The 26460-nt window shown below is 43.9% G+C and overlaps 1 protein-coding gene across 1 annotated transcript in view; it reads left to right on the top strand.

Moving 5' to 3' along the window:
• PTPN3 (protein tyrosine phosphatase, non-receptor type 3) overlaps positions 1 to 26460 on the top strand; it is a 183560-nt gene that overhangs the window by 50380 nt on the left and 106720 nt on the right. Inside the window, exon 2 of the mRNA XM_015420747.1 lies at positions 13676 to 13830. Coding sequence (XP_015276233.1) covers positions 13676 to 13830 — 155 coding nt within the window. The remainder of the gene's footprint in view (positions 1 to 13675; positions 13831 to 26460) is intronic.

Below are 26460 nucleotides of genomic sequence, written 5' to 3'. Positions count from 1 at the left end.
TTGCCAATGAGATATTGGGGTGCTGTAAATGTATGTTGTTCCCTTATTTATTGGTTGGTTTTTTTGGTGGTTTTTTTTTGCTTTTTCCTTTAAGCCTGCAGACTCTCTGAACTTGGACCCTGTTATGGCTGTCTCTTTCTAAGTCGCTAGGGAAGGCAGGGAATAAGTTGTGCCCTTTGCTACTAAGTACGATTGCTTAACTGCAGCTCGGTTTCCACTGAAAAGTTTGTCATGTTGGCACACTTTTGACATTCTTTTGGAATCAGTTGCCCGGGCATGCAAAAATGATTTGTCGGGATGTAGGTAAGAGGATATTTTACCTGCTAGTAAGAAACATGAAAGCTATAACAGTGAAACAATGCAGTGTCAGAGTTGACTGGTTTTAATAGTCTCTTATGATGTAATTTTAAAAACAAATAACTGAATACTGGTAGTGGATACGAGCTACAAGATACCTGCTTTATAAATGTAACATGTTCGTTGGCTTAGTGTATAATTTACATGAGTGCTTATTCAGAAAAAATGAAGCCGTCTTAGATAGGTTGCCTCTTGGCTTTTTAAAGAAATATACAAGACAAAAGCCTCACCTGGTGCCATGGCCCCCCTCTCACTTTCTGAAAACACATGGTGGGCACCAGAAAAGGTGTTGGTGGGTGCCATGGTGCACCACATTGGGGGATCCCTGCTCTAACCATTATACCACACTGTCTGTTTATAAAAACAGATGTTTCTGTAGTATTTTTGCATGTTGAAAATGTATTGCATATATTAGCTCAGTAATCTTTTTCATTGTAGGGTTGCCAGACCCTTGGTCCCAGTGCGGGTTCCCTCGATTTAGGTGGCTCCTTCCTGCTGCTGCAAGCCAGCTGGTCAGCGGGGGAAAGCTCCACTCCCAAGAGTGGCCACCTGTGGTCACCCCAGTGCAAGATTTAAAGAGCCCTCAGTGTAATATAGTGTTTAAAGTGTCAGATTGGGATCTGGGAAACCCTCGTTCAATTCTCCACTTAGCCATGAAGCCCACTGAATGACCTTGGACTAGTAAACATCTTTCAGCCTAACCTACATCACAGGGTGGTTGTGAGGGTAAAAGGGAGAAGGAGGAGAATGTGGTCCACTTCCCCTGCCCTCTTTGGAGGAAGGCAAGATAAAAATGTACTAGGTACATAAATAAAATAAATAATATGTCACATTGGAAGGTAGGCAAGTAGATGAACTCCAGGTGGCGAGGCTGATTAGGTCCTATAATAGTGTTGGTTGCGTGAATAGGGGGCCAGAGCTAGCCCTCTGGGTTTGTTGCAGAGTGTGGATCCTGGGTTTGTGTCCTTGTTAGGTGGCCCATTGCTGTTGGCGAGAAACGATTTTAGTTCGAGAGTTTCCTCTACTCAAGGAAAGGTTCTACCATCCAAGGCCTGTGAGAGAAAAAATATTATTGTCCAGGAAGGATTTATATCATACCTGATGCGTTTAATTGGTTTGGGCTGCAGCTGTAGGAAACATGGGCGATCTGTTGCTATCTGTTCTGGGCCTCTGTTGTACTCTGTCATTCCTGAGTACCAATCTGACCTTGTCAATCTGTTTCTTTACTTCATTGGGTGGTGGTGATAGTCCCTAGGCTGCCTGATATAAGGATCATTTAAGTCCATTCAGGGAATAGGAACAAATGCAGTTATAATGTAGAGTTTGGCCGTAAACAACGGATGGAGTGGCAGCTGGAAGCCTGTAGATCCGTGTAGTGATTAGTTCATGTCTGGCGTATAGTGGTGCCGATGAGTCCGTGATATATTGTACGCAGCAGACCTTTTGTGTGGACTAGTTTAGGCTCAGGTTGATGGTGGCGTGAAGGTTACTGAATCTCTTGAGGGCTTCCTTTACACGGGCAGGATCCCTCAGTGAAACAGAACTTTCCTGCCTCCCCCTTGGCACCCATGAAATGCTGCCACTGGGTGAGAGAGGGTGAGCTGAAGAATGACAAACTGGGGCTTCTGTAGTAGGAAGGAAATTGGCCCTTCCTTACAGTTACTGAAAAATTTAGTCTGAAACCAACCACCATGGATCCAAGTGGTGAAAATAACATCAATAATTGTTGGGAGGGTTTTGGTCTTGATCAGAAGGGTTTCAGAAGCAATGTGGGGTGTGCAGAAGTGCAGTTGGGATAGCTGGCAGGATCCTAGCTGCCACCCAGAAGTAATCCACATGTTCCCTAGATCTATGAGGAGCTGTGAGCAACTCTGGGCGCTGCATGCATGGAAGCCCCACCCAGTCCGATTGTTTTGGGGGCAGGGGAATGGATTATCGTTAGTAAATCTGAAGTCGAGGAGAGGTGCTTTGGAGTCGGAACTGAGGAAACAGTGCTGTAAATCAGCCCTGGATAGGCTACCTTCTCTTCTCATGGTGTTGTGCAAGGTTCCATCTTGCCCCCGTGCTATCCAACATCTATATGAAACAACTAGAAGCTCATTTGGAGTGAGTTGCTGCTGAGATAGAGATAACAACACTATTTCTCCTATCCATCACAATTCCGGGAGCTGATAGATATGCTTAACTGGTGTGTGGGTGGAAAAGCTGGATCCTTAGAAAACTTTGTATTGGGAACAGTGCTGATCCTGGAACAGGTATCCACCCTGCATTGAACAGGGTTGATCTTCCCCTGAAATAACAAGCCTGCTGTTGTGTGCTCTTCTAGACTCCTTGCTGACCCTGCATGCCCAGTGACTTAGGTGGCTAGAAGGCCATTTTCCCAGTTTTGTTTTGTTTGCCGACTGCAACTGTTTCTGCGTAAGGCAGACCTGAGCATGGTCACACACGTTTTGGTAACATCCAGGCCAGACTACAACAATGCATTCTACTTGGAATTGCCTTGGTATGTGGTTTGGGAACTTCAGCAGGGTTAGAATGTGGCAGCTAGGATGTGAACAGATGTCCTGTATAATGAGCATGTTATGTGTGAGCCGCATGCACTTCATTGGCCTCTGGTTTGCTTTGGGGACCAGTTAAAGGAACTTTAAAGCTCTACAGGACTTATTTTCAGGATACCTGAAGCTCTGCCTCTTCCCATATTTACTGCCCCGTGCTCCAAGGTTAGCCATGGTAGTTAGGGTTACTAATGGGTGGTTTGTCTAGTGGGAACCCACCCAAAGCACTTCTGGGCAGACCCCCCGCCCCAAATCTCCATTTGGTTCTACATGAGATGCACTTGCTGCAGGCAAGGGCTTTTTTAGTTAACTTCCCACTCTAGTCTCACTTGATTTTTATTTTTTTTAAATGCATGGATCTGTTTAGTGGTTTTTGTGTTTTAAACTATTGTAAGTGGATTATTTTGGCACCAAGGAAGAGACTCTCTTTAATCTTCCTACTGCAAACCGCTATGCTCCTTTGGCAGAAATAAAGAACTCTGACGAAACTACTATGGTGGAAACTGATACCTTGCTACAGGTAGAAACGACTGCAGAAACAGTAGATAACAAGAAGAGGGACCCATGATACTCGCGGGGGGACTCTTCAGGGCTGAGGAAGCAAGAGAGGCGTGCACATGTAAAGTGGGGCTGCTGCTCAAGGGTAGAAGCGTTCCCGTGTGTGAGGGAGCCGGAGAGGCAGACCGCTGGGAGATCGGGGGGTGGTGGTGGTGGTGGTGGTGCCAGGCGCAGAGAGGGCAACTGTGGAGGCAAGGGAGAGAGCTGCGGCACGATGGGAGGGGACAGGGACTCCGCTGCACTGGCCAGCCCCCCAACCCAGCCGCCGAGTGGGTGCTGGGGCAGCAACAGCCAGGCAGGCCGACGTTGGCTGCGGGCAGGGGGGCGGCGGCAGGGGGAGGCTCCGCGACTGCCTGCTCTTCTTTAGATTTTTGTGCACATCTGGGGATTGCCCCAAATGTGCAGGGAAATCTCCCTGCCCCCAAGTGCCCCGATGTGTGGATTTAAATATCCGCACGGAGGGGGCATGTTGGGAATTAGATGTACAGATACTCTGAAAGAACTTTGTCTACTAACTGCTAAGACAGTTAAATATACATTTGCAACACTGAGTGAAATTACATTAAGTCTTGAAAAAGGGGATGTGGAATAGTATTGTATAGCCCAATCTCAGACGCTTAGCAGGATTGGTACTTAGATGAGGGACTACCAAGGAGGAAGACAGTGGTAACTTGTTGGCACAACCTGCATAAGTGGTTTTGAGCATTTTTTTTGTAGGTTGAACGATGGCACATATGCCAAATAAATTATCCTTTTAAAAATGGTGTCTTGTGGTCTGCCTCTGTGCTAGATGTTAGTATAGTAGGACTTCAACATCCACGGGGGCCAGGGTGTTGTTTTGGAAGACTGTCAGTGGGTTGTAGCATCTTGCAAATAACCGTAGGTGTGGTGGCATTTGCTTGAGGATAACATCCATAGAGCCAGAAATGTCTACCTGGATTGTGCCAGTACCCCAGCAGTGGCAGCTCTCAGGTTGCCAGGTTGGTGTATTTTAGAGCCGGTGTGGTGGTTAATGTGTTGGCCTGGAACTGGAGAGTCCTAGCTATGTCTGAATACTTGCTTATCATGAAACTTACTGAGAGACCTTGGTCTGGTCAGTCTCTTTTTCAACCTAGCCTACCTCACAGTGTTACTGAGCAGAAAATGGAGGAGGGGAAGGGTACTGTCATCTCCTTGGAGGAGGGAGAGGATAAAAGTCCCCTGAATAAAAATACATAACATTTTAAGGAGTAGATAGAAGGTTCCCAGCTGAGGCTGTTGCAGTGTGTTTGTGTAGAGCTGTTCCTGTTACCAGGGGTCATTTCCTGCAGGAGCGCACAGGAGCGGAGCTCCGGCAGTAAAGAGCCCAGCACATGCAACAAGCCCCATCCCCTGCTCCCAGCAGCCCTCAGTCAGAGCAAGAAGCAGCCAGGTAAGTTGCAGAGCTCCCCACCCCCGGCCCCCTGGTCTAAAACAGTCCAGTGGCACCTTTAAGACCAAGTTTTATTCAGGTACAAGCTCTCCCTCCTCTGCGAGGACAGATCTGCACATCCCCCCCCCCCGATAGCTAGCAATCCAAAAGAGTCCCGTGGAGCCTGAGCAGTGGGTGTTGCCTTCCGACACACTTCTGGTGATGTCAGGGGGTGTGGCATATGCAAATCAGTTATGCTAATGAGCTCCTGCACCTCTTTTTCTACGAAAACACCCCTGCCTGTTACATACATGGGAATTGCCTTGGTTATTTTTGAATGAATAGTGCAGTTTGCTGGTTATGGCAGCCTGGGTACAGTTATGAAAGCATTCTGTATAAAAACCCAGTGAAGTGCTGTGGCCACCAGGAGAGAACTGTGTAGAATTCTCCTTTGTGTACTGGTGGGAGGATGACAGTTGGTTCTGGTACACTGTACAGCCACTGTGAATGAGAGGAATCTTCTGCCCCACGCAGTGGGCTACACGAGAGGTTGATAAGAGTGCCGGCTGGGTATAAAGTATTGCTGTTGTGGCCCCCTGCAACTTCTCCAGAAGGCTGGGACATCCTTTGTCCTCTCTTTTGGAGTAGTGAACTGTGTGGATCAAAAACTGGCTAATTAATATTGTGGACCAAAAACTGGCTAATCAATAGGAAACAGAGAGTGAGTATAAATGGGCAATTTTCACAGTGGAGGACGGTAAGCAGTGGGGCACTGCAGGGCTCACTACTGGGTCCCATGCTTTTTAACTTGTTCACTAATGATTTGGAGTTGACTTCCGGTTTTTGGCGCCTCAACGATGGCTGCATCTCTTGGTTCCTCCGAGAGACGTGTGCCATGAATCGGGGATTAGGAGGGAGCGCGATTGTGCGCGCTCCCCCATGGAGTCCATAGGCAATGGACTCCTAGCCAGGGGGCTTTGGAGAGCCCTACCTCCGGCCGACAGCCGGCACAGGGGGGCTGCTCTCTGCCCCGAAGGTTCTGCCCTGATTCCCAGTATTGGACTTGAAGCGACCACCGGGACAAGCATATGAAAGTTTGGCGATTTTACTCTGCCTAGCGAGATCCCAGGGGGACCTGCTGGATCAGTTTTTGAAGACAGATAAGTGAGTTTAAGTTAAAACGAGACATCGGAGCCCTGTTGCGAAGCCCCCACAAACTAAAGCGGGAAGGGGGAGGGGACGCCCTACCCCCTCAGGCGAATGAATGAAGCAGGACAGTGGGGGACTGAGCTAATAGTGGCAATGGATTACAGTAGTAGGACTAGATCAGAGAAATCTCCTAATAAAAGCGTTTACAGACCTTTGAGACTTTGGCAACTTCAATCGGTAAATGTAAACAACCCTCCAAGATGGCAATCGGAGACATTGAGGGAGGTGGGACACAAGCTTGTCTCAGGAAAAACAGACCTAACCATAGACTCTTCCTACAGCATAGAATCGGGTGCCATCTGCTGGCTAAAGTGGGATATTTGACGGGAACGGCTCTAAATGTGGCGAGACTCTTAAAGGGACAGTGTTTAGAATGAGAAGCAGCGAATCTTGGTTTATAGATGAAATTGAGACTGTGTATAGCTTGTATTGGATGGTGGCAAGCAGATTAAAAAGTGATTGGACTCTTGTACCATAATAAGCGAGTGAAAGCTCTGGAAAAGGAAAGCAGTACTAACTGGACAGAGCCTGTTTCATTAAAGCTGTTTATGAAAGAAGAATCAACAGAGAAGGAAGAGGACAAATTGAGATGACTGTATGGACTGAGTGAATCTAGGCTCCACAGTGTCATGTTTGTGGGGAGGGAGGGGAAGCGCAATGGGAGATGACAATGTCTTTTAAGGTCGCTATACTTTTTAATTAGCTTTGGAGCTATTCTCTGACAAAACAGATAAGCTGGATTTTAACTTGAACTGATGAACAAGGAAACTCCTCATGCCAGAAGTTAATTGATAAGAGTTACAACTTTGTATCTATAAGCAAATGTAACCTTCTACACTTGGGCTTTTAGTGCCTTTTTCTCTGTCTCCCTTAGTCTGTAGTCTTTCCCCTCCCCTTCTTTCGTTATAGTTATGTAGTTATTTTAGAAATGAAAATTTAAAAAAAATCTCCTTGGGGGGAGCAAAAAATTAATGATTTGGAGTTGGGAGTAAGCAGTGAAGTGGCTAACTTTGCTGATGACATGAAATTGTTCAGGGTGGTGTGAACCAGGGACGATTGCGAGGAATTCCAAAAGGATCTGTTGAGGAGGGGCGAGTGCGTGTCAATGTGGCAAATGGGGTTCAGTGTGGCCAAGTGCAAAGTGATGCACATTGGGGCCAAAAATCCTAACTATAATACACCTTGATGGGATCTGAACTGGTGGAGACTGACCAAGAGAGAGGTCTTGGAGTCATAGTAGATAACTCACTGAGAATGTTGAGACAGTGTGTGACTGCGATAAAAAAGGCCAACCCTATGCTGGGGATTATTAGGAAGAGAATTGAAAACAAATCAGCCAGTATCATAATGCCCCTGTATAAATCAATGGTGCAACTTCATTTGGAATACTGTGTGCGATTCTGGTCAGCACACCTCAGAAAGGATGTTATAGCATTGGAAAAAGTGCAGAAAAGGGCAACTAGAATGATAAAAGGGTTGGAACACTTTCCCTATGAAGAAAGGTTAAAATGCTTGGGGCTCTTTAGCTTGGAGGAACAACAACTGAGGGGTGACATGATAGAGGTTTACAAGATTATGCATGGGATAGAGCAGGTGGAAAAAGAAGTTCTCCCTTTCTCACAATACAAGAGCTCGTGGGCACTCAATGAAATTGCTGCGCAGTTGGGTTAGAGTGGATAAAAGGAAGTACTTCTTCACCCCAAGAGTGATTAACACATGGAATTCACTGCCACAGGAGGTGGTGGCAGCTACAAGCATGGATGGCTTCAAGAGAGAATTGGATATACATATGGAGCAGAGGTCCATCAGTGGCTATTAGCCACAAGGTATAGATAGGGACTCTCGGTCTGGGGCAAGTGATTCACTTTATTCTTGGTGCTTGGGGGGGAGCAATACTGGGAGGGCTTCTAGCGTCCTGGCCCCACTGGTGGACCTCCTAATGGCACCTGGTATTTTTGGCCACTATGTGACAGAGTATTGGACTGGATGGGCCATTGGCCTGATCCAACATTGGCTTCTCTTATGTTCTTATGCAGTACACTACCTGTCTTGTTTTGGAAATGACTTATCAACAGTGGTGGTGGCATGAGTTGGTCTTGTTTGGTTGCTGGAGGCTTGCTTAGAGGAGCCAGGATTGGGTTTGGTTGCGTGTTCCTTTTCAAGGAAGATGAGTTGAAGAAGAAGAGTTGGTTTTATATCCCACCCTTCACTACACAAATGAGTCTCAGAGTGGCTTACAATTGCCTTGCCTTCCTCACCCCACAGCAGACACCTCGGAGTGATAGGTGGGGCTGAGAGAGCTCTGAGAGAACTGTGACTGACCCAAGGTCACCCAGCTGGCTTTATGTGGAGGAGTCGGGAATCAAACCTGGTTCTCCAGATTAGCGTCCACTGCTCTTAACCAGTACACCAAACTGGCTCTCAGGGAAGGGGAGTGAGGTGACAGAAGTCGTAACAGTTGATTGCCAGATGCATTAGGAGTAATATTTTGTTTTGGGGCACCTTTTTAAACTTTGCCCCCTTGTGTTGTGTAAGTTCAGAGCCTAAATTTCCTTAAACTGCTTTGAGCCTTTATGTTCATTCATCCTGATTCCTACTGCTTTCTATCCTTCAAGAAATCCGTGCTCCCCCCCCCCCACTTCCTTGCATCTTAGGGAGTATGGGCTTGTCTCTCTCGTGGGTATTAATTTATTTTTATTTATTTCATTAGCCTCCTTTCTACCTTGCTGAACTCAAGGCAAGTTACGATATAAATAAATCAGTTATTAAAAACAAGACAAAATACCACAATTAAAAATCTCAGTACTGACCTATTTAGGTCTACTATGTGGCACAACCCATATACAGAGAAAGACTTTGAGAAAGTTGCAATCCTCCTTGTAAAAAGGTTTCCCCTTGCTCGAAAGCCAGTCGAATCCGACTCTAGGGTTGCGGTACTCATCTCCGTTTCAAAGCCGAAGTGCTGTCCGAAGACATTTCCGTGGTCATGTGGCCGGCATGACTAAACATGTTGGATATTGTAACTCTACATCTGGGAGGGAAAGGGTGAAGAGAATATTCTCTCTCTCTCTCTCTCTCTCTCTGGGGTACACTTGGCAGTTGCCCCTCGTCTCATCGGTTTAGATGTTGAGCCTTGTTGGCCCTCGCTTGCCTTCTGTTTCACCTTATACAGCCGGAAGGAGGGAACCCCAAAGACCAGCACCAGAAAGGACGCCGCTGACTACCGCCTGCAAGAACAAGACAACAACCAAAGATCCGCCGCAAAAAAGGGTGCCTGGTAGGGTAGTCACCACCCCTGTATGTCTGTGGCCCTAGGTTAGATTCTGTAAATGTGATTAGCACCCTCTGTAAGCCGCCCAGAGACCCTTAGGGGTTAGGGCGGGATAGTAAATCGAATAAATAAATAAACAAATAAATAAATATAGGACCTCTCTTCTTCTCTCTTACTTGGGCTTGGAGCTGCAGCACATTAACCTTTTTGAAGTGAATCAGCACACAGTAAATTAAATGTACCTACAGGAATATACTTTTGTAAGTAAAATTTCTTTCTCTTGTTACTGTTGGAGTCAGATCATCTTTGTGATTTGTTTGAACAGCGTTTTCCCCTTAACTGGGAAACGTGGAGGATCGGGGATACTGGGTAAAAAGCTTCTGTGCTTCCAAGGCAAATGTTTTTTTTTTTTTTTTAACATTTAACCCAGTATTACAAACCTGGGGAGGGAGAAAAGCCAAGGTGTTCCCTTTCCTGTAAGATGAAAACCTTGGTGGTTTACTGTCCCTGGAGCCTGAAGGGGAGGGGAGGTTAATGGGTGCAGGAGTGGTGGCAGCAGCCCCTCTGAGAGGTGGCGCCATCTCCCAGGGCAGGTTGTAACAGGAGAGCTGGCTCTTCGCTACGAATTCAGTTGCTTGGTATCTAAGATGCTAATAAGACGGTTTCCTGGAAAGTGTGCAGCACAGTATCTCACTGTTGCCTGAGTTATACGTGGTCTATAGTGGATTTTTTTCAGCCTTTTGGCCGTAATGTCTAGTGACTTGTATTTGGGTAGAAAGGTCATATCTGTGAGTACCTTTGCAAATTTCCTTTATGAAGTCAATGGATTTCTTCCTCATATGGTTAAACGTGGCACATTTTGTGGAAATAATTCTAGAGCAGTGATGGCGAACCTTTTAGAGACTGTGCCCAAACTGCGACCCAAAACCCAGTATTTATTGCAAAGTGCCAACACGGCAATTTAACTTAAATACTGAGGTTTTACTTTAGAAAAAACAACCCATACATTAAGTTAAGATGATCCAAACAAAGTAAAGAAAGCAATCCCAAAGGCTTTCATTTACTTAAAATTATTTGGCAGAGAATTCGACACTTTAATGACGGTCTGGGCCTGGCTGGGGTGATGGCACGTGTGCCCACAGAGAGGGCTCTGAGTGCCACCTCTGGCACCCGTGCCATAGGTTCGCCACCACTGTTCTAGAGGACTAGATGTGTTTGTTGGTTGACACCCCACTGAACAGGCCTCAAGACTTAACACATATTTATTCTAGCATCAGCTTCCATGGGCCAGAATCCACTTCATTAGATGCTTGAGGTGGCCAGTAGGCAAAATAACTATATAACAGAGCCTACTGATTATTTGCTGCCTTCACTCCGTCATGGGTAACAAGTCATAACACAGTAAAACATCTGAGGGACTGTAATTCTGTTGTGCAAGTTCTTTGTTCTTCCAGTTGTAGCATGGTTTTGTTTTTAAAGAGGTGGCAATCTCTTCAGGAAGCAATAGAATTCCTGTGTATTTCAATTAAGGAAACAAATGAAGTGGCAGTTGTGCAGGAGGACAATGCAATTAAGGCCTTATTTAAAGATAGCCATTTCCTGATCTGAATATCCAAGTCACTGTTTTGTATAATATTGCACCTTGAATTCGATCAGGAACGGGCTTTCCGAGGAGAAGAGTTTTAAAGAAGAGAGGTTCCTGATGGTATAAGATGTGCAGTTTAATTTTTGTAACGCCTAGCCTGAGGAAGAGTTCTGATGAACTGGGAAGCTCGCACAATGTTTAGTGCCATTTTAGTTGGCCCTAATAAAAGATATTACATGGATTTTATTTCTTGTTCTGGATTTTGGGTGGACCAGTACAGCTGTTTACAGGTTCTTTTCAGTATGATGGTGACCTCTCAAAGGGGAGGGTATGGCTTTTATGGTAAAGCAGCAAGGCTTAACTCTTCTCTGTTTCAGCTGCTTACTTTAGTGCAGAGTTACTTTAGTTTAAGGAGCTGCGGTGGCTCAAGTGGTTAAGACGCTGAACTGCAGGCTGTGGAAGGTCAGTAGTTCAGCGGTTCAAGATCCGGGTGCCCGGGTGCCGCAAGACGGGGTGAGCTCCTGTGTCTAGTTCCAGCTCCTGCCAACCTAGCAGTTCGAAAGCAAGAAATTGCAAGTAGATCAATAGGTACCACTTCGGTGGGAAGGTAACAGCGTTCTGTGCGCCTTGGTGTTTAGTCATGCCGGCCACATGACCACGGAAACGTCTTCGGACAGCGCTGGCTCTTCGGCTTTGAAACGGAGATGAGCACCGCAACCCTAGAGTCGGATTCGACTGGCTTTCGAGCAAGGGAACCTTTACCTTTACCTTTACTTTAGTTTAATCCCTGTGAAGTAAACTCTGTATAGGCTTGCATTGTTGCTTTCTTCCTAGTGTTTTGACTTGTAGGGACTCCAGCTGTTTTGAAACTTCGCCATTATGTATTTTTTTCTGGAGACTAGGAAACAATTTGATGATCTCTGTCCCTAGTTCCCATTTTCCATGTTGTCGGAGCCAGGTGGCTTTATGTATAAATTCGGGTTTGTTTTTTCAGGGTTAGGTTATATATTAGAAATTAATATGTAAATAGGGTCATCATTTTCCTATAGCTGTTTTCAGCTGTCAGTTTAAAAAGCTAGCATAAACAAGTACATAACTAGTTAGCTCAGACCAGATCAACAGGAAATGTTTTTAAACACTGAGAGAATTTTAAAAGGGTAGGAAGGAACGAATCAAACATGTTTTATACCCAAGAAATACACTACTTAGTATAATGAAGAGGAACTACTTAAAAATGGAATTATTTCTTCAGCATAAACTCGTCTGTGATAATGCCTTCAAGAAATAGGTGTAATAACTTACAGTTGAAATATCATTGATACTGAATTAGCATTTTATGCATGCAGAGAAATAAGCATTCTGTAGGCGTACACATGGAGCTTTTTTCTGCCCAGTGATGAGGGTTTTTGGGTTTTTTGGGGAAGAATTGAGTCTGCCATTCAAAGGAAGTGATAGGAAAATGTGTGGATACTAGATATATTGTCAGAATCCAGGAATAATCATAGATGGGATTCTTGAGTTTTCCATAGGAGGGGTGTGTGTGCGCGTGCGTACGTTTTCTAGTCTCTGGAAAGGGTCTGGAAGTGGTACTCAGATGATGATGATATCAACACATCTTGGTATATCAGATTTAGAGAGAAGGGCCCCTGTCTGTAAGTAATCTGGATTTACATAAATGTTTTGGGGTATCTGTAAGAACACTTCAGTAGTCCCAGTATCTCCAGATCAGAATTTAAGGAGTATGTCCATTCCTACATGTTAGTAAGGTGAATGATTTGACCTATAAAACCAGTATATTCTCCAGTTCCACCATTGTTTCAAAACAGAAATAACTATAATCTCTCCCTATGCAGATGTCCTGTTTCCTATTAGCCTTGTAGAAATGTAACACAACTTTCTGCTTTATTAACGTGTTGCCCCACTATTTTTATGGTGCCTGTCTGCTGCAATTGGAATTGAATGCATGGCAGTGCTTTCTCTTATTAGATGGGTAGGGTGGGGAGTCCAGTAGAGAAGGTGTTATTTGTGGAATGACCATTACAGAATTCTCTGTTCCAGAAGTCTTTGGTCATGTTTAAGATAAGAGCCAGGGTTTCCTTTCTTTAAGCATTTGTATGTCAAAATGATCTTGAAAAAAGCACCAAGGTTGGATCTATGCAGTTAGGAGCAAGGTTGATTCTCTGAGGTTAGGATCGTCAGGTGTAAGATGCCAGCCTGGCCCCAATGCCACCACAAAAATGTATGCTTTTATTTTTTAAGATGCGGTTGCTTGGCATTCATTCCCATTGGAAAGCAGTCAAGTACTGCACAGTCCTACGGAGCTGACAGGTACATTATGCTTCCATGGGCTTACTGCATTAGCGCCTTTCCCTCCACACATATTCAAACATGCATCTCATCGTAATGTTGAACATCTTGCCAAAGTTATGTAAGGAGCCATCAGATATCATGGGGGGAAGACTTTTGAGCTGAATTTTGTTTTTCCAATGCAGAGCTTTGAGAGCTCATCAGAATTATAGTATTATTTTTGAGCTTTGTTAAATACAAAAGAGTGGGCTAAAAGCATACAAATCATTCCTGTCCTCCTGGGGCCCAGTAAAACATCACAATAAGCACAAGAGGATATCCAATATCTTCCTTGACATGGTGAGTTTTGATCTGGTGAGGTGGAATTTTGCAGGAGTGTGGTCAAGAGCGTATTATGTATGCTGCACACAGGAAACTATCATCGACTGTCTCCTTGTTTGCAGGTTGCTCAACAATAGTTATGAACTCGCGGCTGCGAGCACTAGGTGGAAGAATAAATAACAGTCGAATCGCAGAACTACCAAAAGAACGAACACGATCTGAGATCATCTGCAATGTCCACTTTCTGGATAGCTCCGTGCAAAACTTCAAAGTTAGCGTAAGTCTTGAAACTTTTTTTCTGAACTAATTCATGTAATGTGTTCATGATCTGGACTATTTTCATTGTGATCTAGCCCAGTTATATACTGCAGCCAAGGTGTGTATGACTAGAAATTGCCTTCCAAACAGTAGTGACATAATAGGATTTCGGGTCACAATCACGTACTAACTTGCCAAACAGGTACAGTGACCAAAGGTTCAAATTGTTCAGAAGGAAAAAAAAAGTCTATTTCCCTTCTGTACAAACAAACAAATACAACACCTTTATTGGCATAAAATCCTTCTGTAACTTATGAAGCTGACTTATACATTGAATACTTCTCTGCTAAGTACTAACATATATATTTATCACAATCCAGTTTCAATGTATTTTGTTTCATGAATTTATCTTCTGAGGTTTTCAGATTTGATATTTTTCTGAGCATTTTGATGTAAATTGGTTTTGTTCTGTTAACCTTTTTATTGTTGTAGAATACATTCAGTATACATTCAAAATCAAATTTGTAAATTGAACTTTGCAGTCTAATAGCTACGAGTGGCCCCACCATGTGAATCAGAATTTCATGGAGAGGGTACAGAACGAGGTATATCTTTCTGCAACCCAAAGGTAATCTTCTGGTTTGCATAAAAATACTAAAAAGTTGAAAACTTATTGGGTTAACACTCCCCCTCCCAAATAGTAGCTAACCCCCCCCCCACATCTTGTGTTGCCTGAAAAGGGTGTTCAGGTTTGTTTGTTTTTTTAAGTAGGGATTGGGGGCAGTCAAGGAGGTTGGGGAGGAGGGTGGAAAATGATTGACTGTATATTGGGGAAGGAGGGTGGAAATGGGAGATGTGTTAGGTGGGCAAGAGGGGAACAGTCCGAATAAGAGTAGCGGAAGCAGGGACCCCTGGGTGTAGATGGGATTTCTTATCCCTCACAGGATTTCTTGTCCATCACAGGTCCTCTTATATTTCCTAATACATAATTACATAAATCTTTACATAGCAACCTTAATATAAAAATGTATCATGCAAGATGAAGCTTTAAGTCTTAAAATGAAAATAATCTATATTAAAGAAAAGGTCATGTATTGTATGAATTAATATTATTTTTGAGCTTCTCTTCAGTATTAAGGTATAGGATTGCAGGTCATCAGATTATTTATTTATTAGATTTATATCCAGCTCTCCCCCACTAACGTGGGGCTCAGTGTGGGTAACATCATATTATAATCAATAAATACAATCAGGATATGAAGTGAAACATTTTAAAAATTGAACAGTTAACACATAAAAACAATACAGTGTTAAACTAATCAGATGGTGCAATACCATCATACCACTCTGGATTATTCCAATCATACCATGCCAGACTGGGGGGGGGGGGAAGAAAAGGGGAGGCCTAATTTAGATGGATTTTTCCATAAATCTCAGCTGTAAGCTTGGTGGAACAGTTCCATTTTGCAGGCCCCGTGGAACTGTTTCAGGCCCCTCAGAGCCCGGATCTCAGCTGGAAGGGCGTTCCACCAAGCTGGAGCAATGGCTGAGAAGCCTCTAGATTTAGTTGAAGCCAGTCAGATAGTCTGTGGGCCTAGGATCACCAGTGTTGGTATGTGATGAGTGCAGTGCTCTTTGGGGTATGCCAGGAGAGGCAGTCCTGCAGATATGCTGGTCCCAGACCATATAGGGCTTTAAAGGTTAGAACCAGAACCTTGAACTTGATCCGATATGCAATCTGGAGCCAGTGCAGCTGGCAGAGCACCAGTAGAATGTGGGCTATAGCTGGAGTTCCTGTAAGAACATGAGCAGCTGCATTCTGGACCAGTTGAAGTTTCCAGGTCAGTCTCAAGGGCAGCCCAAGTTACAGTAGTCAAGTCTGGAGGTGACCATTGTATGGATAACTGAGGGTAGGTGACAGGAAGCGAGATAGGAAGGGAGCCAGTTACCTAGCCTGGCATGAGTAAAAGAATGCCAGCCTAGCGATGTTTGTGATCTGGGTCTCCATTGATAAGGAGGCATCCATGACCCCACCCAGACTCCTCATTGTTAGTGTTGGAGTCAGTGGCGTGCCTCCAAGAGTTGGGAGTTGGCGCCCTAACCTGAATCTCCCTTCCCCAGCCACAGGAACTCTGTCTTTGATGGATTTAGTTTCAGCTGGCTTTGTTTCAACTACCCAGTCACAGCCTCCAATGGCTGCCTCCTGGGGCAGTGTCCGGTCGGCTGTCCATCAGCAGATACAGCTTGGTGTCATCTGCATATTGGTGACAACCCAGCTCGGAACTCTGAGCCAGATGGATGAGGGGGCACATATAGACGTTAAATAACATTGGGGAGAGGATAGCTTCCTGAGGGACACCACATACCAGTGGATATCTAGGAGAGACCACCTCCCCTAGTGCCACCCTCTGTCCCCGACCTTGGAGAAAGGAGACAGACCACTTCAAGGCTGTCCCCTGAATCCCCATGTTAGCCAGGCGGTGCGTCAATAGATTGTAATCGACCGTGTCAAACACTGCTGTCAGATCTAATAACACCAGCAGTGCTGAACCTTTTTTTGAACCGCCTCGATCCTGGTGCCTACAGGGATCGTCCGTGAGGGTGACCAGTGCCATCTCCATCCCATGGCTGGGGCGGAAGCTGGACTGGAATCGGTCCAGAGCTGATGTGCCCTCCAGGAATGCTTGGAGTTGTTCTACCACCACTCTCTCAACTACTTTGCCCAGGAACAAGAGAGTCGACACTGGGTGGATAGTTGGTCAGATCCACAGGATCTAAAGATGGTTTCTTTAATTTAAACTCCCTTGTAAAGTCCTAATTGTTCAAAGGGGCATTTTTGACTCTAGTTGGCTTGACGGGTGAATTTTAAGAACTGCTGTGATACATGTGAAGAACTTGAAACATTTTAAAGGGCTATATATAACTGCTAAGTATTATTCTTATTTAGATATTCATGTTTGTCAAAGATAGTCGTTAACATATTTCCTTCTGATTGGTGCAATTCATTTGAGACATTTCCAGGGCCCCTAAAACCCAGTCTAGCTATAGTTCAACCCCAGCTCCTGTGTCTGGCATTATCTGTCCTGTTTATGCCCAAGACGAAGATGCAGTTTCACAGACCCAAGAAAGATAAGGAATGTGAACGCTGTTCATCTGTGGCTGATTCTGCATTGGCTTTTCCCTCCGTTGTTTTACGAAATTCCCTTCTGAATTGCGTGCTGCTTTCACTTCGTTTGATCATCTAGCTTCCACAGTCCATGCCGCTTTCACTTTCATTGATCATCGGATTTTATGGTACCTTCTGCATAGATTTATGGCTGTTCAAGGGTAACTTTGCAGTCAGTACGGCGTTGCCCTGGGGTATTTGAATGTGGTTTTCAGCTGGACTTTTCCCTCCGTCGAGAAAATGTGGAGCGAATGCTGGTGAATCTGGGAAGTATTGACTCCTTACAGTCACCAGGACTAAAGTGCAAGACTTGTCCTAGCCAACATATAGGTGATGTCATGATCAGGCTAAGCATGTGCCATTATGACTTCAGATGTGTTCCATGGCAACCAACATGATTGTGTTCTGGCCTACTTCAGAAACTGAGGTTATTGACCAGTACACTGTGGAAATGATTTATTTCACATGGAGGGCCTGATAAAAATTTTTTTGCTGGACTACTTGACAAATAAAAATAGACAGGAAGGGTAAGTATTTGGGTTTTGTAGTGTTGTGTGCCCTATGAATAAAAAAGGCAGTGTAATTGTCAGCTTTGAAGACAACTTGTTAGACTGTGTTTGCTTCAGAAGAACCATATTGATGTATATTCCTGTACTGCTAACAAATTTTGAAGGATTTCTTTAATCTTAGAAGGAGCTTTGATACCCCAGCATTGTTGTCTGTTCTTTGATAAGGCCCCAGTCGCATTTATTTATTTATTAGTTATATTTATATTCCGCCTTCCCCGCGAACAAGCTCAGGGCGGCTCACATTTGCCGGCGTAACATAGCTGGTTAGCATAAAACATTTAAAACCAGTTTGTTCTGTTTATCCACTTTATATTCCATCTTTCATGAGCTTGCACTTGTAGACTTCCCATCTATTTTTCCTTTACTATCAAGGAAAATTGGCAGTCTACTTAATATATCTGCAGGGAAAAAAGTTCAGAATTTCCCCCTGCTGGTTGTCTAAGCTATCAATCCACCACTGTATGTTGTTCATTATGTTGATTTTTTTGGAATTGTGATTTTATTACTTAATAATACAGCTCCATCGACTGACAAGGTGCTTTGAGATACATAAGCAGACATACCCCTGCCTCAAAGGAATTTATGGAGGAAGACGAGGGAACTTCAAGAAGAGACAAAAGCATAGCCAGGATTGAAAGGGAGCAGGCTGGGTCCACCCTGTAGGAAAATCAGGCAGTGGTCATTGGACTTTACAAATCTAAATGGAAAACAAGAGGAGTATTAATAGTAGCATTTATTTCTCTGTGCTCATTGTCACACTCTTCATCCAAATCCTGCCTCAAAACCCAGAGCCGTCTCTGACTGGTGGCGGCATGGACACAGGTGCTTAGGCGTAGCGGTTGTCCTAGGCCCCAATGTTATTTTTGTTTATGTTTCTGAACCACCGTACAGCGAAAGGTTTTCTAGTGCCCCGACAACTTCAAGTAGTTGTCCCAGGCCTCTCTGGTCATAGTTTGCTTCCTCTGCTAAAGTTTGTTTTTATTTCGCAGTTTGTATTTTGCTCCCTAGCAGTGTTCTGCAGTTTGAAAATCCTTTGGGGCGTTATGGATAGGTTTCAAAATGTTAACACATGCTTTGGGTAGTGATTATGTGGGTTTGTCGCTGACGCATCATTGACTGTCATGTCGGGAAATCCTGACACAACTCATGGAAAAGCATAATGTGACAATGTCCCTTCCTTTTTTTTAAAGTGTTCGTTTCCAAGGAAGGCCCAGTGGGGTTTTCTCTCAGTCTGTATGTAAATCTTTGAACAATTGCAGTTAATTCAGGCTTCAGTAGAACTGAGATTTCTTTGCAAAAGACTCAGCTGATGGAAAATTAGCTAAAATGAGGGGCTACCTACTATGGTATTGTCTAGCAAAGGGTGGCATATAAATACTTATTTATTTCTTGTCTCAGATGGCCATCATCTTTACTTAGTGTTGTCCCTGTGTTACTTAAAGATGATATGCTTTGGCAGTCCCATGTTAAGCTGTTCTGCTTTGTGGTATACAATTTTTAACTTTTGAACCTCATCCTAATAAGGGGGTGTTGTGATAGACTTAAAGGTAGTAGCACAATAGCCTTCTGAGGACTGAAGTCTGGAGTCTGTGAATCATTGCGGTTTTTGCCGCTAGGTGTTTGAACACACAGGCTGTAAGCATTACCATTTAAAACTATTTTTGAATCAGATAAAGTGGAGTGGTTGGCTGTGTTATCATGTTGCTAAACAGCCTGGCAACAAGGCATATTCTTCAAAATGGCTGGAGATCCAATTGCTTTCTTTGGTTGAGATCTTTGTTGTCTATCTCTAAATCAGGAACTCTGGCATCCTTGGCTATTAATTATGAATGCATCCGGGCAGCTAAGGTTTTTCTCTAGGAAGGGGGATTACTTTCAGAGGATGGTGCTGTGTTTTATAAAAGCAGGGTTATGTTTCTCTGCCCCTTTTGAGATTGTGCTTACCAAAGAAACCCTCCAGGGTAGGTGTGTTTTGTGTCTGACTAGGCAGCGAGGCTGTTAATGCCAAAGTAGTGTGAAGGCATCCGCTTGATGTGTTTAATTGTGGAATTGCCTTGACTGTGCAGAAAGTGGATTCTGATGGAGGGAGTGGAGATAGTTGAGGTGTGGGTGTGCTGGAGAGGGAGAACGGAAAGGGTGGGTGAGACTTTTTCCTGATCCCCCCCCCCCCCTTGAGGACTCTTTGCCCTCCCACACAGTTTTTCCAGTGGAAGAGCTGAGAATATCTTATGAAATGTTTGAACATATGACGACGAGTGAAATACTTTTAAAGTCAAGGAGGATCTGGAATATTTAGCTGCCCTTCACTCCCTGATTCTAATAGGCCCTGTGGTATTAGGCAACTGAAATTCCTGTAAATGTTCACAACTAGATCCTCTTGTCTGCTTTGGTTTTCTCTGTCTTCCACAGCATATGAAGCAACATGATCTGTACTTGAAAATGTATGTACCAAAATTCAAACATGGGAGAGTAAAACTTGTTTCAGTATTTGCAAACATTCTGTTTTCTGACGTCCATGGAATTAAAATTCAGATTTGGAAGCTATAGTTCTTACATAACCTAATTCTGATTGGGAAAATTAATCTGAGATGGTAGCATTTTCAAGGATGTGTTGTTTCATACTACAGTGATTTTATATAGATGTTGTGTTGTTAACTTTATACAGTCCTGACCTGGATGATTCAGGCTAGCCTGATCTCGGATCTCGGATGCCAAGCGGGGCCAGCCTTGGTTAGTGCCCGGGTGGGAGACCGCCTAGGAAGCCCAGGGCTGCTATGCACGGGCAGGCAAGGGCAAACCACCTCTGAATGTCTCTTGCCTTGAAAACCCTAAGGGGCTGCCATAAGTCAGCTGTGGTTTGATGGCACTTTAGGTACATACACAATTTTGGGCATTTGGCATGCTTCAGGTTTAACAATAAACAGTGGTCTGTGGGATTGGGGGCCCCCCTCCAAACTCTGCCTTAATCCTGGTTTGGAATTCTGTGTTTAGCTAAAAGAGCATAACATCCAACTATGGTTTAATGTGAGAGTGCAAGTCTGTTTTTAGATTGCCACGGTTTTGTTGTTGTGTCTGAATCATGGCTGTGTGTGATGATGGTGTGTTGTTGAAGAACTTTTTATTGTTTTGTAAACTCAGTGGGTTGGATCCAGCCACCTTCTTCAATCTCTGTCTGTACTACAGCCTCCATTCCTCATGGCTTTTTAACATGCAATCTCCATGATTCTCAGCATGCCTTTTGAGATGGTCAAAGAGGATCCCTCCTTCCTTTATCACTGGTCAAAAAGCTCCTTGGATCCAAATCAGATTTACTGATCCGGTAGGTAATCTGTTGAGCAGAGCTTTTCTCCCAGAGTTTGTAGTAACTTAATAGTTGGGTATTACCCTCTCACTGTATTTTCATCCCTGTGGTCTGTAATAAAGAGGAGTTGCAGGTTTGTTGTTGTTTCTGATGCTGACAGTATTGAGAGCAGAACATAATAACTCTGGGGTTTCCCCCCTAAATCCAATAGTTTCTAGTTTTAATGCTCTAGTTTTAATGTCTACTGAGGCTGCATTCGGACATCACGATAAACCAGGGTTTATGAATCATTGTTTGGTCAACAAATGCATGATCTTGTCAGCAGTATAAGCTGCTTCAGTAGTTTTATTGTGGGAAATGAAATAGTTGAGGGAATGCAATAAAACCATAGGAGAGGATTTGTAAGGGAGGGAGGGAAGGGGAGGGAAGGCTGGAATGTAGCAGATACTTGGCCACACTGAGAATAGATCTCCTTGTGAATCATTGGACCAGATGACCCTGGAGGTCCTTTCCAACTCTATGATTCTATGATTCTTATGTTTTTAAAATAATTTTATTGTATTTACTTTCTGAGCTATCCCAAACATGTGACATGCACATTTTTTTCTAAATAAATGAATAATTCCTGCACTTCCAATCCCATTTAGGGTTTGAGCCCTCTGTACTCCATATATGCTTGTCCTGTGATATAGAAGGACATCTAAAGCTGGAAAAATGGAAAAATGACTATCCAAATTCACACGATACATTGCTTTAGTGACATGTTGAAAATGTACATAATTCAAATATGGAACCAGCGTTTGAGGGAGGAAATGAATGGGTTAGGCTGCCTTCTTGTAAAGGGGAAGTGCCGAACTATTTTAACTTCATTTAAAAAAATGAATCTGTTTTTCTAGATCAGTGATTCCCTGTTAACAGCTATTGACTAGGATGAAACTCATTGGTGGGCTTGCAAGAGGAAGAATTGTTGTTGTTGTTGTTCAGTCGCACAGTCGAGTCCGACTCTTCGCGACCCCATGGATCATCTCCCGCCAGGCCCTCCTGTCTTCCGCCGTCCTCTGAAGTTGGCTCAATTTCATGTTTGTTGCATCGATGACACTGTCTAACCATCTCATCCTTTGCCGTCCCCGTCTTCTTTGACCTTCAATCTTTCCCAGCATCAGGGTCTTCTCCAGGGAGTGCTCCCTGGAGGAAACATTAAAAAATCCCTGAGACAGTCATATTATTTAATCCATATACTGCCAAAGTGCATTAGCTAATACTTTATCAACATTTAATATCAGCGTTAAAACATGTCTTTGGCTATTGCAAGATGGAGCCAACTGGTTATCTTTTTCTGCTAACCCTCCAGCACTTGTCTGCAGTTTCATCTCTTTATTCTCTTTGATTCTGAAGTGAAGGCTCATGTTAAGCGGCTGTGGTCTTCAAAGGCAGTTTATCAGAATACATTACATAGCTAGAAGGTACCTTTTAGTTACTTGAGTAAAAGATTTAACTCCCCGCTTTCCTCAGTTGGCACCAAATTTAGAAAAAAATGTATGCAAGCGGTCCTTAACCCATAATCCACTAGTGCCCCCCCCCAAGTTAACAGCATTATTATTGACACCCACCCTCAATTTGTGCATGTATTTATTTTATACAGCCTTTTCCACTGACCATAGCAGCTCAAGGCATCTTACAAAAGAAACCTGACCTGCAGGTAATAGATGAGTAAAGCACAAAATCACACAAGAAAAATACAGTTATACAACGTCTCTCAAAATAATACCCTCCTTAGGAAACAAGGTGTGAGATCCCCTACCTAAAAAGAATGACCTTATGTTTCTTACGGAAGATGGGTAACATGTGTACCTCCTTGGGGAAGGCATTCCGTGGGAGAGGAGCCACCATCTGAACAGAGGAGGCCAGTTCTGTGGCAGAATGGATCGCTTGAAGCGACCCTGGAAAGCTCTGAAGTGGTGAACAAGCTCATAAGTAAAGAACAAGAGGGCAAAACCAGCCCTCCACTTACATACACTGAGAATGTAATGATCACTTACATACACCGAGGTCAAATAATATAGTCTTACTAACAGAATTGTTTGAAAAATATCACTTAGGTACAGTGTCAGTTGATAAAGTGGAACTTTCTTTGAACAAACTCCTGTGTATTTATTGTAACTCTTAATGCATCCTTAGCATTTTGCTTTTTTGACTTTAACATTTGTAGACTATATCAGTCATTTCCCCCCTGAAGTATTTAGATTTATTGCATCCCCTGTGACAAAATCCTGTGACATGATTTAAACCCCCCCCAAAAAAACCCTCAATAGAAAACAAAACAGTATAGTTCTGACTGCTGAATAAAAACTGAATCCAATCAGGACTGAGGGGAGGATGGCAGGGATCCACATGAGGAAGGTTCCCAGTCGCTTAGTGGGGGGGGGGGGGGGCGGGGGCAGGATTGTAGCCTTCTGGACCCTGGAATTTGAGGTATCTTTAAGACAGAGCAACGGGAGCGAGATGGGAGCCACCTCTGTGTGAGCCAGTCTTGCAAGACTGGGCTGTGATTGTATGACCCAGCTACACTGGCAGGACCAGGATATGGCTCCTTTCCACGGAATTGGTGAAAATCGGTGACATGCATGGGTGGTTCAGAGACAGTTTCCAACAGCGTGGGATTGCCTTCTGGGCAAGTGGTTCCCATGCAACTGTAGGTATGTCTGAAGAACTCTTCATCTGTCCATGTTGGATAGGAATGCTTTTCGTTGGCTTGTGATGGCGTGCTGGGTGCTTCTTTCCTCGTGCACAGGGATGACACTGCAATACATACTTTTTTAAATACCAGTGTACTGTTGTGCTCCATAGTCCTGAAGAATATTTAGAAAGCAGGTCTACTCAGAATCCTGTTCAGGTCTTTTCAGTGGAAGTTCCAGGAAAGTGTTGTTAGGATGGCACTGTAGGAATACTGCAGCTCGCATCCTTATGCTGGTAGCAGGATACATTTTATTCTGCAGCAGCTGGGTTGTCTTCCTGTTGACATCCATGTACAAAGCAGGGAGCTAGTTTTGAGGGGCTGTGGCTCAGTGGTAGAGCATTTGTTTGGCATGCAGAAGGTCCCAGGTTCAGTCCCCGGCATCTCCAGTTTAAAGGATCGGTATTAGATGATGTGAAAGACCTCTGCCTGAGACCCTGGAGAGCCGCTGCCAGTCTGAGTAGACTTTGATGGACCACGGGTCTGATTCAGTATAAGGCAGCTTCATGTGATCTTTGAAGAATCTGCCTGGCACCTCTTCAGGATCCTTCTTTTTCATACAAATTCCTCTGTCCATTGAAATCAGTTGAACAAGTTCTTGTGTGCAAGAAAGGAGACTGGGTATTTTGATTTAGAAGTGTTTTTCTCTATATGATGGTCTTGTGGAACACTTTGCCCAGTCCTACATACTTTGAGGAGATAGATAAAATGTTCCTTCTAAAATACATATGTGGGATACCCTGTAATACTTAATTCTCATAGTTGTGCACTATTCATTGTTTGATTCATTGAGACAGGAAATCAGCCTGTAGATGATGTGAAAGACCTTCTCTGCCTGAGACCCTGGAGAGCCACTGCCAGTCTCAGTAGACAATACTGACCTTGAGGAGGGACCAAGGAGGGTCTGATTCAGTATACGGCAGCTTAATGTGTTCATGTGTACTGCGTGTCTTCCAACAAGAGGTCAGCCTTTGTTGAAATGTTCAGGAGAATAGAATCCTTCAAATATAACATCAGGGATACCTTTCCATGTGAACTTGGAATGTATTTGAACAGCAAGAGACTGAACCTTTCAATGACAACGGGCTGGTGGTGGTGGGGGAGTGCTGTGGATACCTGGGAGAGGTAAAGGCAACTATCTGTGCAGGGAGGGAAGGAGATGGGGATGAGACGGAAGAGGTTAGTCTTTATCTGGTGCATGTTGGTGTCTGATATAGTTTTTAATGGTTAGCTGCCTTGGAAGTTCGTCCGACTAAGAATTACAACTAAGTTGCAACCAACTCATGGTAACCCTGTCCCTGGTTCATTCTATATGAGAGATAAGCAGAAGTGGTTTGGCATTGCCGTCCTCTGCATAGCAACTCCAGTATTTCTTGGTGGTATCCGATCCATGTACTGACCATGGCCAACTATGCTTAGATTCCAGGCTCTGATGAGTCTGGTCTAAGCTGGGCTATTCAGGCTGGCTAAGACAGGATGTGCCTTGACCTAGATAGCCCAGGTTAGCCTGATCTTGTGAGATCTTGGAAGCTAAGAAGGCTTGGCCCTGGTTAGTATTTGGATGGGAGACTTCCAAGGAATACAAGGGTCATGAAGAGGGAGGCAAGCAATGGCACACCACCTCTGAACATCTCTTGCCTTGAAAACTCTACAGGGTCATCATAAGTCACCTGTGACCTGACAGGACTTTCCACCACCAAGACGGGATATGAACACGTTAAATAAAATTTAATTATAAGAACTCCAGCTGCCTAATTTTCATATGTCAACATCTGCTCCTTGAATTGCACTAAAAGAGTATTGAAAAATGATGCAGATCCTGCAACTCATCGGAGATTTTCACAACAGCTTTCTGTCACTCTGGGGACCAGCTTTTCAGCTGCCAAATCTTAATCAGTATCAGCACCCTGTGAACAAAACACCGCATCAGTCTTGATGACATTCTCCAAAGCTGAAAAATCAACTGGTCTGCCAGTAAGCATGTTTTTTAGTCTTGCTTTCTCCCCAAATGACTAGGTAGTAAATAAACACTGAGACTGTAGTAGAGATGTGAAAGCCTGTCTTCCCCCAATTTTTCCAATGGAAAACTCCTATGAAATATTTTCTCTTTTAGAATGAGTGAAATGCTTTAAAGATAAGGTGAGCATATTGTAGACATATGCACCTCTTAAGCCTAAGCATTTCTGCACCTGAGAGGATACCTAATTTTCATGAGGGGAGCATGCAAGGGCGTTCATTGCTTCTCACCACTTGTATGCCTTCTTTTGTCCTTTTGACCTGATGTAGTTGACCTTTTCTCCTCTCCACTGTGACACCTTTACCCACAGACTGGGTAAAAAGTAGCTTATTGCCCTACCTTGCAGGAGGGAGGAAAAAAATCAGGTGGTGGTTTTCCCCCCTACTTCAGAGGAAAACTGAACGTTTCATTGATAACTTCGCTCTCTCTAACCAGATAGCAAAATTAAGTTACGTGTGCTAAGATAGTATAGGGTACTACAGCTGGCAGTTTTCTGCCTCAAGGACTGAGTATATTTGCAGTTTTGCTTGTACAATACTGAGGCATTATAATTTTTAATATCCATAAATATGCCAAATGTTGCAGTTTTATATGCTAAGTAAATTATAAATGGTGCATTTTATGTTGTTAAAACAGTAAAATTAGTTTCGACATGATTTAGGAACTGACATATTAGAGATTACCACTTTAGAAGACAGCTGGATACTTAAAGAAGATTGTGCTATATAGACTATGATGTGTTCAACCGTTCTTGCTGTTTGAAAGTACGCCTGCATTTGACTGTGTGTCACATTACCCCTAGCACTTTCGTCAACAGCTCGGCCTTTTCTTGATGGTGCCTGAAGTGGGTTAGAGTTAGTAG

The sequence above is a fragment of the Gekko japonicus genome, unplaced genomic scaffold (assembly GCF_001447785.1).
Source record: "Gekko japonicus isolate JY-2015 unplaced genomic scaffold, Gekko_japonicus_V1.1 scaffold438, whole genome shotgun sequence".
NCBI classification, from domain to species: Eukaryota; Metazoa; Chordata; class Lepidosauria; order Squamata; family Gekkonidae; genus Gekko; species Gekko japonicus.
Note: the sequence above shows the minus strand (reverse complement) of the source record. Positions and strands in the feature narration are given on the sequence as shown.